Consider the following 14,319-nt stretch of genomic DNA (forward strand, 5'->3'; position numbering starts at 1 on the left):
AAAAACCGATGTTGTTGTGTTTATAAGTTAAAAAAAATAGAGATTTCAGAAGCCGCACGCATTCAAAAACCTTGCCCTACCTCTTCTCTTTCTCCTCCCGCCTGAAATCGCTGTTCTCTTTCTCCTCCCGCCCGAAATCTGTCGGAAACCGCTCCGTCGACACTCACATTGTCGTTGGTCGAACCCACAGAACCCCCTACACTGCCGAAAAACCCACATTGTCCTCGCTGGAACCCACAGAACCCCCTACGCTGTCGGAAAACCCATATTGTCGTCACTCGAACCCCATAGAACCCTCATTGTCCTAGGTCGAAGAAAACCCTAGATACAGAGTTGCTACTAGGGTGCTGAAACAGTCGTCGGTGCTCAAAGGTCAAAGCTTTCTCCGCGAGGTACGTAGGTGAAATTCGTGTATGCTAAGTTTCGTTGTGAGTGGTTTGACCCGAATTGGGAGTGTCATCGGATAACATTTTGTTTGCGATTGTATAGGCTCCGCTGACGTGCGTGTGTTGCTGGGTTCTCTTCATCAAGGTAACACTAACTTCTATACTTCATTTGACCTATTTTATTTTTTCTGGGTAGTAATAAGTAATGTTGCATGATTTTTAGTAAGGTGTTATTCTGTTTGCACTATAACAGAGAATTAACCATGATTTTCTGTAGATGGATCCACAGGGTTACTGAAATTGCCTGCAATTGCTTTAAGATTTTACTGTCCAACAGAGGGGGCTTCACTATTGTTGTTTTAACATATTTTTTGTTTCTTGAGCAAGTAATGCTTAAGTATAGATAATGTTTTTACCCAAGTGGATTTAAGGAACTGGGTTGCTTGCTCTCTTTTCTATTTTATTCGCTTAATTGTTGAATGCTTCCAGACTATTTATAAACTATTCACTTGCCTCGTATTGGCAGTTTCTACTCATATCCTGTTATTGCAAATTATGCTTGTAACTGTTTTAAATAGTTAACTGTTGATATTAAAATAGGTTATTGCATTTAGTTATGTTACGATGTGGGATTAAAATAGGTAACTGTTGATAACTGTTTTGGACTATAAAAATAGGTAACTGTTGATATTAAAAACAGTTACCTATTCAAAGTAACTGGGTTCGTTAGTTCTCATATTCTTGTATTGCATTTAGTTATTATGCTTGTAACTGTTTTACAATAACATATCCTGAAGTGAACTGCTTATCTGAAAATGATGAAGGGTTTCAGCCTTTATAATGTTAGGATTTTCAACCCAGGTGTCACGAATCTGCAACCGCCTCAAAGCATTTCTCCTCGTCCTTAAATTAATAACTCTATGAAAATAGTATGTGTTGTTGTCCCCCTCTTTGATCCATCTGCATCTTGATTTCTGCTTATGTTGTTTTTATTCAATAATCTATTGCCATTTTCCTGTTATATCTGGCTATAGAAAATAAATCTTGGGTTATTAGATGAGGGTTATTCTGGGAGGGTGAGACATGATAAATTATACTAGGCTCTTGCAATAATTGACTTCTATGCTGCTACTACCATTTAGATTGTTTAAATGGATGTGTGGCTTGATATTGTATTAACTGACCTTTATGTTATATAGATCTTGAGGCTTGCTAGGGATCTTGGAGATTTTCTACTTGTTGGAATACATAGAGATCAGACAGTCAGGTTGGCAACCTTTATATCTCTGCCTCTCTATTGTATTTACTTTTTTATTTTTTTTGTACTTTTTTTTTTGGAAGGCATAATTTATTTTGATCAGCAAAGATAATTATATTCATATATATAAAAAGTACCAGAGGTACTTGAAATACATGTAGTTGGATGGCCATAATCTGGTTCCAAGTCAGACTAAAATAGAGTTGTTCTACTGTTGTTCATTATCAAACAATGGCCTCCTCCATGACAAGTTCCACTCCCATTCATTATCCTTGAAGCCTCCCATCTGCTGGATTGAGTTGTTCTACTGCTGAGAGATTACAAACAGCCTGGGATACTTTGTGATTAATGAGACCTCACCTTGTATCCACTCATCTTCCCAGAATTTGAACCTGTCCCCTTTCCCCACCTTCCACGAGATCCCTTTTTTGATCTTCTCACCCTGTTGTGTATTCTGAAAAATTATCTTTAGATCCCTGCACCACAAAGAGTCCTTATTACTGCATAATGTATAATATATTATTGAGATAAACAAAAACAGTACAAGTGGTACTGAATGAAAATATAATACAAAGCACCTCTGGTGCTGCCTCCATTTACCCTGCAAAGCTTCATTAAATTTAGATATTTCTTTAATCCCCAAACCACCTTCCTCCTTAGGTAAAAAAATAGCTTCCCATTTTACCCAGGGAATTTTCTTTAAGGTGCAGTAACCAGTGGTAGGCTAGGATCATCCCTGTCACTTTGAACCAAGTCCTAGAGGAAAGCAAAATATTGCATACATCAATCTGAGAATTTTTCAAGGCATAATAACCTTTTGTGCAGATTCAGTTACCAGTTGGAATTTATCAGGTCTAATTTACCATTTTATTCGCAAACATTTAATGACCATAGATAATGACAGACCCAAAAATTTCTAAAAGTTTAAATACATAGACAATAGTAACAATAAAGGCTTAGTACATCAGATCAAAATTTAAAGGAGATTAGGATGAACTATGAATGTTCAAATCCAGGATCTAGCTTGATCATGATCCTTGAGCATGCAAGCCCTTTGAAAGAAAAATTGTCATCCAGTTTATTGTTCATTTCCAGTTTCCAAAATAATTTGGCATCCAAGATAGTAGTGTTATGTTAGGAGTGATATTGGGCTTCAGTGTGCATTAATTCATAGTATCACACTAGTAATTGATCTAGAATATTAGTATAAATAGGACCAGATATCACTTTTTTTTTGGAAGGCTGAAAATATATATATTATTAATAAAAAAACCAGTACCAGTGGTACCAGAGATTATAAATATAAAGCACCAAGGTGCTACCCTCTAACAAGACCATCACTGATGCAATCCTACCCCGCAAGGGCATTGGATAGAAAACTCCAAGTAGATTGGGCCAGAGATGCAAGAGAAGGCCCTAGAGTTCTTATGAGCCTTAGGGTAGTTTTCGGGCCCATGGGCTAAGTACGAGCCCACTTATCTTTGTAAATATTAGATTAAGGTTTCATTATTTTTGGGCCTTGTATTTAGGGCTCCATAATGTAGGTAGGATACCCTAGAAATATAGGATTTTTCAGCCCTTGTATTTTAGGGCACCTAGACTAGTTTTTGTATTAGGGGTAGTTTTGTAATTTCACATGCACTAAGTGGATATTTGATGTGTGTGGTTGGAAATAAATTTAATTGAATTGGTAGAAGCCCAATCCAATTAAATTTTAGAGGGGGGGGGGTGAGCATTTGCTTACTACACCCCATTGCCACATCATATAGTCACACTTTGTGCATGTCCTTCATGCTTTTCATGCCTCATGACACCTAAGCACACTTAGTGGAGAATCTTGGAATTGATCTTGGATTAGTGGGCTGAACCATAACTAAAATTCACTAATCATAATTAGTGAAATTTTGGCTCCAAAGTTTGGCTCCACAAATTCAATTTCAAATCAAGTGAAATTTGAATTTCCCTCCAATTTTGTGTGACACTTAGGCTATAAATAGAGGTCATGTGTGTGCATTTTTTTCAACTTTGATCATTTGAATATTAAACTTCAGATCTCAAATCTCATTTAGAGCACAAAATTTCGTGCTCTTCTCTCCCTCTCCCTTCATTCATCTCCTTCTTCCTCCAAGCTCTTATCCATGGCCTCCTATGGTGGTGAGCTTCTTCTAGACTCATCTTCTCCTTGAAGTGGCGTCTCCTCTCTCTCTTCCTTTCTCCATTCCGCTGCCATTCATCTTCCAAGAAGCAAAGGAATCCATTGATGAAGAAGATCCTAGGCCTACAAGCTCCAATGGAGCTTGCATCATGTGGTATCAAGAGCATCTTCATCTAGGTGATGTTCTTTTGCTTCCTCTATCTTTTTGTTCGGTGAATTCTCTTTAATTCCTTGTTCTTCATCTTATTCTCCATGTATATCCTCCATTGTCTTGTGGTTTAGTGCTGTTTAGAGTAGATTCAAAAAAAAAATAAACCGATTAAATCTTAGATCTACACTTGTTCTTGCATTTCTATGGTTCAAATTTTGTAGATCTACTCTTGAATCTTGTTTTTGTGTTGATTTTAGGTTCTATCAATTTTCATTCATAATATTCTTGTGCTGAACCTTTAGATCTAAATTTTGTTCCAAAATATTGATTAGAAAAAAAAAACACAAAAATCTAAGTGTAAATCACTTAATCCATGTTGTCTTAGAGTCATGTTTAGTCATAGTAATTGTCACATTATGTTCTAAGTTTGTGTTGAATTTTATTTTGTTGATTGAATTCTAGATACATTTGTTCATGTATTCTTGTCATTCATAGCCTATCTTTTGAATTTTGAGTCTAATTCATGCTATTTAGTTCATAACATGTTCTAAATCAATTCCTAGAAGTAGTCTTGTTCTTGAACTTTTTTTTTTGCTTTCTAAGTTTCCTACATGATGCCTATGATGAAGTTGAATTGTGGTGCTGAGTTGTGGCTGGATTTGTGAATCAAAATAAGTCTTAAGCTCTCTTTAATTGTGTTATTCAAGATAATTGAGCATAAGCAAACACAAACTGTAACTATCCAAGCCTTAAGCAACATAAACACTACTCTTGATTTCTAGGTTGAAATCGTTGGTGCTGGCAGCTTGAACATACGAACTTGTATAAATTACTGGGAATTGGTCACTACGTTTTTTGAGCTGAAACTTTTACTGAATTTTCTAGACATCTGGACCAAAATTATAAAAAAAGAACCAAGCGATTTGGATTAAAGAAAAAAAAAATAAAAATCTCACAAGTTGGCAGAAAAATCAGTGTCCAGGAAAAAAAAAGTGAAAGGAAAGTGTGCTTGTTGTTTTGGCTCAAAATTTGTTCTATAATTGGTGCCTATTTTATACCAATCCTAGTTCTGAAATTTCAATTGAAAATTATTGTGAAAACAAGTGCCAAAACTAGAGGTTTCTTGAGTCTTTTTTTTTAGAGTTTTTCTACTCTACTCTAGAGCCATTCTAGGTTTCTCTTTGAGTCCTAGCTTGCTTTTTTGTGTTTTTCATTGCTTTAATTGTTGAATAATCCTTGGAAATTTGTCTTGTTAAAACTCTATTGGTTTAGCTTTCATTTCATTTTTTTTTTGTCTTTGGTTATTGCTTGTCTCTTTGTTTCCTTGCTTGTGAGTTGCCATATAGGGAATTGGAAAGGAGGATTGGTGCCATATCTTGAAGAATTTGAGTCAAGAAGCAAGGGGCCAACCACCTTAAGAGCTATTGGACTAAGAAGCACTCCAAATTGAGTGAAACACTAAAGAGAGAATAGCCACCACAATTGAGGACTTTTTTCTTTGTAATTTTGTAATTGGCAATTTACTTTGCTTTCAAATTTTGTAACAAAAAGGCCTTTCATTGGAAGTAAGTTGGGAGCCTCCGCTAGGTCACCCTACTTCCATTTGTGTGTAATAATTTTAGGCAATTTCCCCTTAGGATAGTGAGTGTTTTGTTGGGAACCTTAAATGAGGTCATCCAAACACTCCTAGGATCCGCCTAGTTTGCATTTCTTGCACTTTAATTTCTTGTTTATTTTCATAGCTTATTTCCTTTACCCTCCATTGTCAAACCGCCTAGATAGCTTGCCTTTTACCAATTAGTTTTTACCTTATCTTTCACACCTCTTTTAGTGTTTATTTTGGCTAGTTTCAACTATAGTTTATTTTACCTTTTGTTTTCAAACCCCCAACAAGAAAGAACCATAACTTAGGAACCAACATGAGTCTTCATTCTTCATCTAGTGTTAATGGTGAGGGTTCTACTCCTAAGGACCCCTTGTATAAGATATTAGATGAGTTGAGATCCTTTAAGTTGTGGAAAGAAAAACAAGAGAGAAAAGAAAAAGGTAAAAAAAGAGTGGAAGAAATAAGTCAAGATGAAAGAAAAAAAATAAGAGAGGAAGAAAGAAGAAAAATAATGAAAGAAATGAAAAGAGAAAAACATGTCTCCTATAGTAGTCATAACTCTTGCAAAAGCCTAAGTGAAGAACTTCGTGACTATTATGAAGGAAGGCATAGGTCACATCTTAGACCTCACTCCCATAGGAGAGAAAATGAAAGAAAGCCTCAAGAGGTTAACATTAAACTCCCATACTTCCATGGGAAGGACAATGTAGAGGCTAATTTAGATTGGGAAATAAGGGTAGAGCAACAACTTAAAAGGAAGTCTACTTCAAAATCTTATGGCTCTCACTCTTATCCAAAGAAAGACCAAGGTCAAGGAATCTTAGGGGTGAGACCTTCTAAGCCCAAAGATGATAAGGGGAAGACAATAGAAAAGCAAGCCCTTAAGGCTAGTATGCAAGAGAAGACTAGCTCCATGAAGTGCTTTAAATTTCTTGGAAGAGGACACATTACTTCTCAATGCCCCACCAAGAAAACCATGATTATGAGGGGCCAAGACATTTATAGTAGCCAAGATGAGGCTACTACTTCACCTTCCTCTAGTGAAAGTGAAGAAGCAAAGGGGGGAGAATCTAGTGAAGAAATCTATCCCCAAGAAGAAGGACAACCTTTAATGGTTAAGGAGGAGTGTAAGGAGGTAAGTGTCTCCTCCAAGAGGTTAGCTAAGAAGGAAAGACATTTTGAAATAAAGACAAATATTAAAGAAATTTCCCTTCTTAGACAACCTCCACATTTTCTCCTTTGTAAAAAGACACTTGTTAGCATTGCCACATCTCTTAGGCTTGAGTTTATTCCTCAAGTAAAGGAGTTGTTGGATGAGGGTTTGGTTCGCAAGAGATTAAATCCTTGTGCTTTGTTGGTGCCCAAAATAGGTATTATTAGGCACCAAATCCCTAAAATAGGTGGTGTGATGAATGTTTTGGGTGGTGCAACACTCTTTTGTAAAATCACTCGTGCACCCAACATCTTCATGATTTGTGTACATAGGGACTCATTAGGTAGGTTTGTTCTTATTTTTAGTTTCAATAAAAACTTAGGCACTCATATGGGACACCTTAGGTTTGTCATACTTTTTGGTAGGAATAATCAACATGAAAATACAGAAAAAGGTATGTTCTATTGTTTTACTTTTCTTAATTTTTTAAATTGTGATCAAGGGGTTCCCATGAACCCAAAGAGAATAAAGGTCATTCCTGAGTGGCCCGCTCCACCAAGTGTAAGAAAAATTTGGGGCTTCCAAGACTTAACAAACTTTTACAAAAGGTTTGCCCCATATTTTTCTATACTTGTAGCACCACTCATTGAGTTGGTGAGGAACCATGTTCCTTCATGGGAAGATGCCCAGGAAATGAGTTTTCAGACCTTACCTTACTTCAACATACTAAACACCACTAATACATATGTTTTTGTTCTTTTTACAGGTGTTGAGGAAAAAAGCCCAGAGTTTCAAGAACCTCAGGATTTGAGGTCAAATTCTTTTCAAGGGGGAGGGAATGATGCAATCCTACCCCGCAAGGGCATTGGATAGAAAACTCCAAGTAGATTGGGCCAGAGATGCAAGAGAAGGCCCTAGGGTTCTTATGAGCCTTAGGGTAGTTTTCGGGCCCATGGGCTAAGTATGAGCCCACTTATCTTTGTAAATATTAGATTAAGGTTTCATTATTTTTGGGCCTTGTATTTAGGGCTCCATAATGTAGGTAGGGTACCCTAGAAATATAGGATTTTTCAGCCCTTGTATTTTAGGGCATCTAGACTAGTTTTTGTATTAGGGGTAGTTTTGTAATTTCACATGCACTAAGTGGATATTTGATGTGTGTGGTTGGAAATAAATTTAATTGAATTGGTAGAAGCCCAATCCAATTAAATTTTAGAGGGGGGCGGGGTGAGCATTTGCTTACTACACCCCATTGCCACATCATATAGTCACACTTTGTGCATGTCCTTCATGCTTTTCATGCCTCATGACACCTAAGCACACTTAGTGGAGAATCTTGGAATTGATCTTGGATTAGTGGGCTGAACCATAACTAAAATTCACTAATCATAATTAGTGAAATTTTGGCTCCACAAATTCAATTTCAAATTCAAGTGAAATTTGAATTTCCCTCCAATTTTGTGTGACACTTAGGCTATAAATAGAGGTCATGTGTGTGCATTTTTTTCAACTTTGATCATTTGAATATTAAACTTCAGATCTCAAAGCTCATTTAGAGCACAAAATTTCATGCTCTTTTCTCCCTCTCCCTTCATTCATCTCCTTCTTCCTCCAAGCTCTTATCCATGGCCTCCTATGGTGGTGAGCTTCTTCTAGACTCATCTTCTCCTTGAAGTGGCGTCTCCTGTCTCTCTTCCTTTCTCCATTCCGCTGCCATTCATCTTCCAAGAAGCAAAGGAATCCATTGATGAAGAAGATCCTAGGCCTACAAGCTCCAATGGAGCTTGCATCAATCACAAAAGCCAAATAACAGCCAGATCCAACCCCAACTAGGCAAGGAAATTGGAAATATTAGAGGACCAGTAGTGGAAGGTAGTACTAAACTTTTTATCCTTAGCCTTTAACCATGACCATGCTAAGAAAATAGCATGATCCATGACTTTACAGGGATCAAAAGGTTTTCCTTGGAAAATCAAATGATTCCTATGCTGCCAGATAGAGCTAGTTAATGCAACCCACCACCCACATCTTGTACTGTGGTTCACATTTGCCCCAAACCCATCACAGAACTGATAAAAATGGTGAACCGGGGTAATGGAAAGGGGACCTACTACCCGAACCCAGTGCATAGATTCCCACCACAGGCCATTTGTCAGCTTACAGTTGAAAAACAAATGACATACATCCTCCTGCACACAGCCACATAAGGAACATGTGTCTTCCTGAGTAATAGCATTTCTTCTTAAAAGGTTGACCTTGGTAGGTAGTCTATTTTTTAGTCTCCAACAGAAGATCACAGCCCGAGGGGGAATTTTCAACTGCCATATAGTCTTAAAAATGTTGCCATCAGAATATACTAAAGTGGTGTTCATGCATAAGCTATAAGCTGATCTAGTAGTATATTGACCATTAGATTCAGCCAATCACAGCATATTATCTTTCACCTATCTTTGAATAGGAACAAAACTGATTTCCTCCATAAACTGCACAGCCAAATGGCTTTCATGATCAAAGAGATTCCTCCTCCACCTCATGTCCCACCTCCAGCTATTATGATTAGAATGTCCCATTTGAGAGATGTGGTCCTTTTGCTGTCTACTTATGAGGAAAAGCTGATTATACTTCTGCTGTAGGGTGTGTTGTTCCCCTAGCCAGTTATCAGTCCAGAATTTAATATTCTCCCCACTCCCAACCTTCCAAGCCAAGTTGTCTTTAAAGATACTGCAATCCGACTGGTGATACAGATTTCTAATGTCTCTCCACCAGTGGGAAAAGCCCCTTTTGTCACTACCATTTTGGAATTCTGACCAACCACCATATTTTGAAGTTAAAATTCTGACCCAGAGCTGCTGTTGCTCAGATGCAAGGAATTTTTTTGTGGTCATTGTCCTCACCCCACAAAAAATTTCTTTGGAGGGATATCAGCTTTTTGACTACCCTCTGAGGAATTTTAAAAAAGGAAAGGAGATAAATTGGGAGGGAATTAAGGACAGAATTGATAAGGGTGATCTTCCCAGCCATGGATATATCTCTTTGAGCCCATTTGGCTAATTTAGACTTGAATTTAGAAATGAGAGGCTCCCACACGAACTGGCTAGAAGGATTAGCCCCAATAGGTAAGCCTAAATAGAGGAAAGGATATTCCAGCTGTCGACAGGGCAAAATATTGGCTGCTTCCAAAGACCAATTGACTCCACCCCCTATTATCCCAAACTGACTTTTAGCAAAGTTAATATTTAAACCAGAAGCTAATTCATATCCTCTTAATAAGGCCTTTATAACATGAATATTCTCCCACACAGCCTCTCCTACAAAGACAGTATCATCAGCATACTGCAAAATGTTGATAGGCTCCTTTTTCTTTCCAACCAAGAAGCTTCTATAGAGGTTTTTGTGGACTACTTGTCTCATCATACCAGTAATACCTTCACCTACAATATTGAATAGTAAGGGAGCTAGGGTATCCCCCTGTCTCAAACCCCTTGTAGGGAGAAATTCCTTAGAAGGGTTGTCATTAATCAAAATTGATATAGATGCTGAGTGGAGGCAAGCTGATATCCAGACCAGATATCACTTGTCTCAATCTATATGCTAATAACTTAGCTATCACCTTGTACATACATCCAATCAAGGAGATTGGTCTGTAGTCATCAAATGACTGGGGGTGTTTGGTTTTGGGAATTAGAGCTATGAAAGAAGCATTACTGCCTCTAGGGAAGCTGCCATGCACATGGAATTCATCTACAAATCTTCTGAAGTCAGTTTTCATCATTTCCCAAAATTCTTTAATGAATTTGAAGTTGAAGCCATCAGGTCCAGGACATTTGTGCCCATCACAACTCCACACTGCTTCTTTGATCTCCAAATCCAAAAAAGGAACAGCCAAAAACTCCCTCTGCTCCTGGTTTATTGAAAAGAATTGCACTCCGTCAAGAGTGGGTCTACAAAACTACTGCTCAGTAAATCTGTTGAGAGAAAAATTCACAGCCTCCTTCTTAACATCATTGGGGTTCTGAATCCATTCACCCTGAATGAGAAATCCTTGAAGACCATTATAATGTCTTCTGAAATTGATGACTTTATGGAAATAAGTTGAGTTGTTGTCCCCTTCTTTTAGCCATTTAGCTCTAGATTTCTGCCTTAATAAAGATTCATAAGCTGTTGAGGCCTCCCACAATTGTTGCTGTAATTCTCTCTTAGACTTTATCTCATCATCAGATAGGCTTCTATTAGATGCTAAATCCTCCACTTCATTGAGCTTCTTCTGAATTTTGTGGATCCCCTTATCATTTATGAATTGTGCAGTCTGCAAATGAAACAACTACTAGTACTATTGTAGACAAGTTTTCCTTTTCCATTACTCACGAAAAAAAGATAAACCCATTATCATTATGGTTCTTCTCTATTTGAATACTGGACAGTCCTCATATTGTTGATAAAAGGCTTTAAATACACTGTGGCTAATTTCTGTATGGTTTTTTTTAGGGTTATCATTTACTACTACTAATTGGCGTTGTTGTGGAAGCGCTTTGATTATATCTTTGAAGTCTCAAACTCAGGTATTTATATGTTTGATTCGAAAACTAATTTGAAATTGTTGTTGTATGCATTACTGGTATATTTGTAACTTATGTTATGCCTGTCTACAAGACCTTTCTTTCATTGGACTGATATGTTCATGCGTTCTGTATATATATGTTGTGACTGCCATTGCCGTTCTCTCTGTCTTGTATTATGTTTTTTTTATCAGCAAAATTATAATTTGTATTGAAATAAAGTACCAGAGGTACTAATTACAAAGTTATGGACTATTATATGTAGTACATAAGTAGTCTAATAGGTATACTTGTGTAATGTACAAGTATTTCTGAAACTATGTGCACTCCCTCTACAAAAACAAAAAGCCTTGTCTAATATTACTTGACCACTGATTATAGTGGACTGTGAAGTCCTTCTCAAATTGTCTAAGCCAAGTCCAAATTATAAAGATAGCATCTTCAAAAAGCCGATTAGTATCAAATTCTGCATTTGCAAACAAAATTCTGTTTCTGAGCTTCCATATAGACCATGTTATTGGTAGCCACCAATACCTCCATCGCTTAGCCCTTAATCCTTCCATCTGGATAGAAATGTGTTGCATGAAGTGCTGTTTCGGGCTGAAGGGGAAAGCACCTTTGATATTCATCCATGACATCTCAGGCACCTCCTGAGCCTCTGGTTGGTCCTGGTCCCTCCGGTCCTTGGGTGAGCACAAAGGGGAGTTGTGTTGATCCCTCAGGAAACGATCCTGAGACAGGTGACTCTGACAGGTGCGGCTTGTACATAGAAGCAGATCCTGCCCGCCTGGTTGCCGTGGGGAGAGTTTATGAGGGATCGACTCTTGTTCATAACACTCCTTTGTTGCCTGGCCAAGTAAAGGTGAGTGTGGACGAGGTTAAAGATGCAGATGCTCCAGTTCCTGTACCCACTGCTGAGGTTTCCTTAGTGGGGCAGACACTTCACACCTTCCTTGCTTGGCCGACACATCTGATCAAGTCTTTATCACACCAGGTACTTATTGTCCTTACTATATGTTTCTTCTTTTTAAATTAATTCATTAAGCGTGCCTTAAATTTGGCTATTTAACTTTGTTTCATGAACAGGTAGCTGTGTCTCCGCCAAAACCACCTCCGAAGCCCGATCCGGAGGTCAATGATCCGCTTTATCTGATGACATTGACTATCCCAGAGCTTTTCTTGAGGCCTTATCAGGTTAGATGGGATGCCACCGTGTTCGGGGTCGTTAATCCAGATTTCCCCCTGTACATAAAGCACGAAGACCTCTCTGAAAGAGCTTTTCTTGAGGCCTTATCAGGTTAGATGGGATGCCATCGTGTTCGGGGTCATTAATCCAGATTTCCCCCTGTACATAAAGCACGAAGACCTCTCTGAAATCGCACACAGTGGTCAATGTCTCAGCATATCAGTGTTACAGTTGTGGATTCTGTAAGTCTTTATATAAAAGGCTTTTATTTACCTAAGTTATGGCTTTCAATTCATAAATATTTAACTTTGACTTAACGTAAACAGGCATCTCACTGAAACATGTATGTGAGCGGGGAATTCTGATATCTATGGATTCCTCGAGCCTCAGTCTATTCAGAGGTCTGGGCAATCGCAGTTTGAATATGAAAGTTACATAAAGAGTTGGATGCAGAGTTCACAACGCGATGTGTATCTTGGAGCCTACCTAAATGGGTAAGTCACAAAATAACAAAATTTAATTAATGTTTACTAATGTACTAACCCATTTTAGGTTCCACTGCAGCGGACATTGGCAGATGGTGGTCATCCTGCCCAAGGAACACTTAGTTGTCTGGTTTTGTTCATTGCATAACAGGCCAGACAACTACCTTAAGGGGATTATTAATAGGTTAGTGTTCTTTTCAATACATTTGCATTGTAATACCTCAACGTACAACACCAATTTTTAATTGTTACTCATATGGAATAGTGCTATCAAGGGTCTTGATGATGCTCCACAGCCTAAATCAAAGGCTCCTGCTAGGTGGATTGTCGTCAAGGTACGTCATTTACATAAAACTTCCACTTATATATATTTCTTTATGTGTCTGTACACTAGTTGTTTAATTAATATCCAAATTTCATTATGTATTTAGTGTAATAGACAAAAAGGAACTACTGAGTGCGGCTACTATGTCATGCACTGGATGTCCACCATCATTTTAGGAAGTTTTAGAAATAATTGGGAAGCGGTAAGTTTATTTCAAAGAAAATCGATTTATTTATAATTTGTATTACATTATTAACTTAATATGATTTATTTAATCATGCAGTATTTTAACGACCCTAGACCATTGGAGCCTGAGAGATTAAAAGCATTGCGGATTCAGTGGGCACAGTTTTATCTTCGAGTTAGAGATCAGGCCTAGGATTTAGGGACATTTTTTAACATTTTTGACATTTTTTACATTTTCTATGTAACACGAACATTGAATTCATTTGTTGATTGTTTTTTATAATATATAAATCAATTATTTGATGTTTATTATCATTAAAACTGCTTAAAAGCAGAATAAAATGTTTATTTGCTGTGAATTGGGCCTCCTGAAATTGCATTTGACAGGTACAATTTTGGGTTTACTGTAAAAACAGAAAGTATATATATAAAAAAAAATTGAAAACAACATCGGTTATTAACAAAAACCGATGTTAATATCATAACCAACATCGGTTATAATAGAAAACCGATGTTAACGTTTGTATATTAACATCGGTTTTTTGTGTATGACCGATGTCAGCGTTTGTATTTTAACATTGGTTATCTGTGGATAACCGATGTCAACTATTGTACATTAACATCGGTTAATTATAAATAACCGATGTGAATATTTGAATAGTAACATCGGTTATTTATAATTAACCGATGTTATACACAAAGAACTACACCAAATAAGTGTAAGCGTCATCAATGTTGACATCGGTTTTCTAGAAAAACGGATGTTAAGGGCATACATTAACATCGGTTATTCTAAAAAACCGATGTTAAACTAACATATTAACATCAGTTTTACTGGAAAACCGATGTCAACATTCATCATGCGTACACTT

The 14,319-nt window shown here is 37.3% G+C and overlaps 1 protein-coding gene across 1 annotated transcript; it reads right to left on the minus strand.

Annotated features, from left to right (window-relative positions):
* Positions 1 to 9,153: 9,153 nt before the first annotated feature.
* On the minus strand, positions 9,154 to 11,805 carry LOC114375323. Its single transcript, XM_028333099.1, has 5 exons — positions 11,800 to 11,805; positions 10,695 to 11,015; positions 10,331 to 10,610; positions 9,701 to 10,260; positions 9,154 to 9,402 (listed from the first exon to the last, which is right to left on the minus strand). The coding sequence occupies exons 1-5, from the start codon at positions 11,803 to 11,805 to the stop codon at positions 9,154 to 9,156; spliced, it is 1,416 nt and encodes a 471-aa protein (XP_028188900.1).
* Between the last annotated feature and the right edge of the window lie 2,514 nt (positions 11,806 to 14,319).

This window comes from Glycine soja, chromosome 2 (assembly GCF_004193775.1).
Source record: "Glycine soja cultivar W05 chromosome 2, ASM419377v2, whole genome shotgun sequence".
NCBI lineage: Eukaryota > Viridiplantae > Streptophyta > Magnoliopsida > Fabales > Fabaceae > Glycine > Glycine soja.

Excerpts from the sequence above, each read along its gene's own strand:
- LOC114375323 (XM_028333099.1), bottom strand. Across the intron at positions 10,611-10,694 it reads ATGATGTTAAGAAGGAGGCT|GAGCAGAGGGAGTTTTTGGC; the intron begins GTGAATTTTTCT and ends TCAATAAACCAG. Across the intron at positions 9,403-9,700 it reads AGATCACCCTTATCAATTCT|GTTGGGAGTGGGGAGAATAT; the intron begins GTCCTTAATTCC and ends TTGGCTTGGAAG.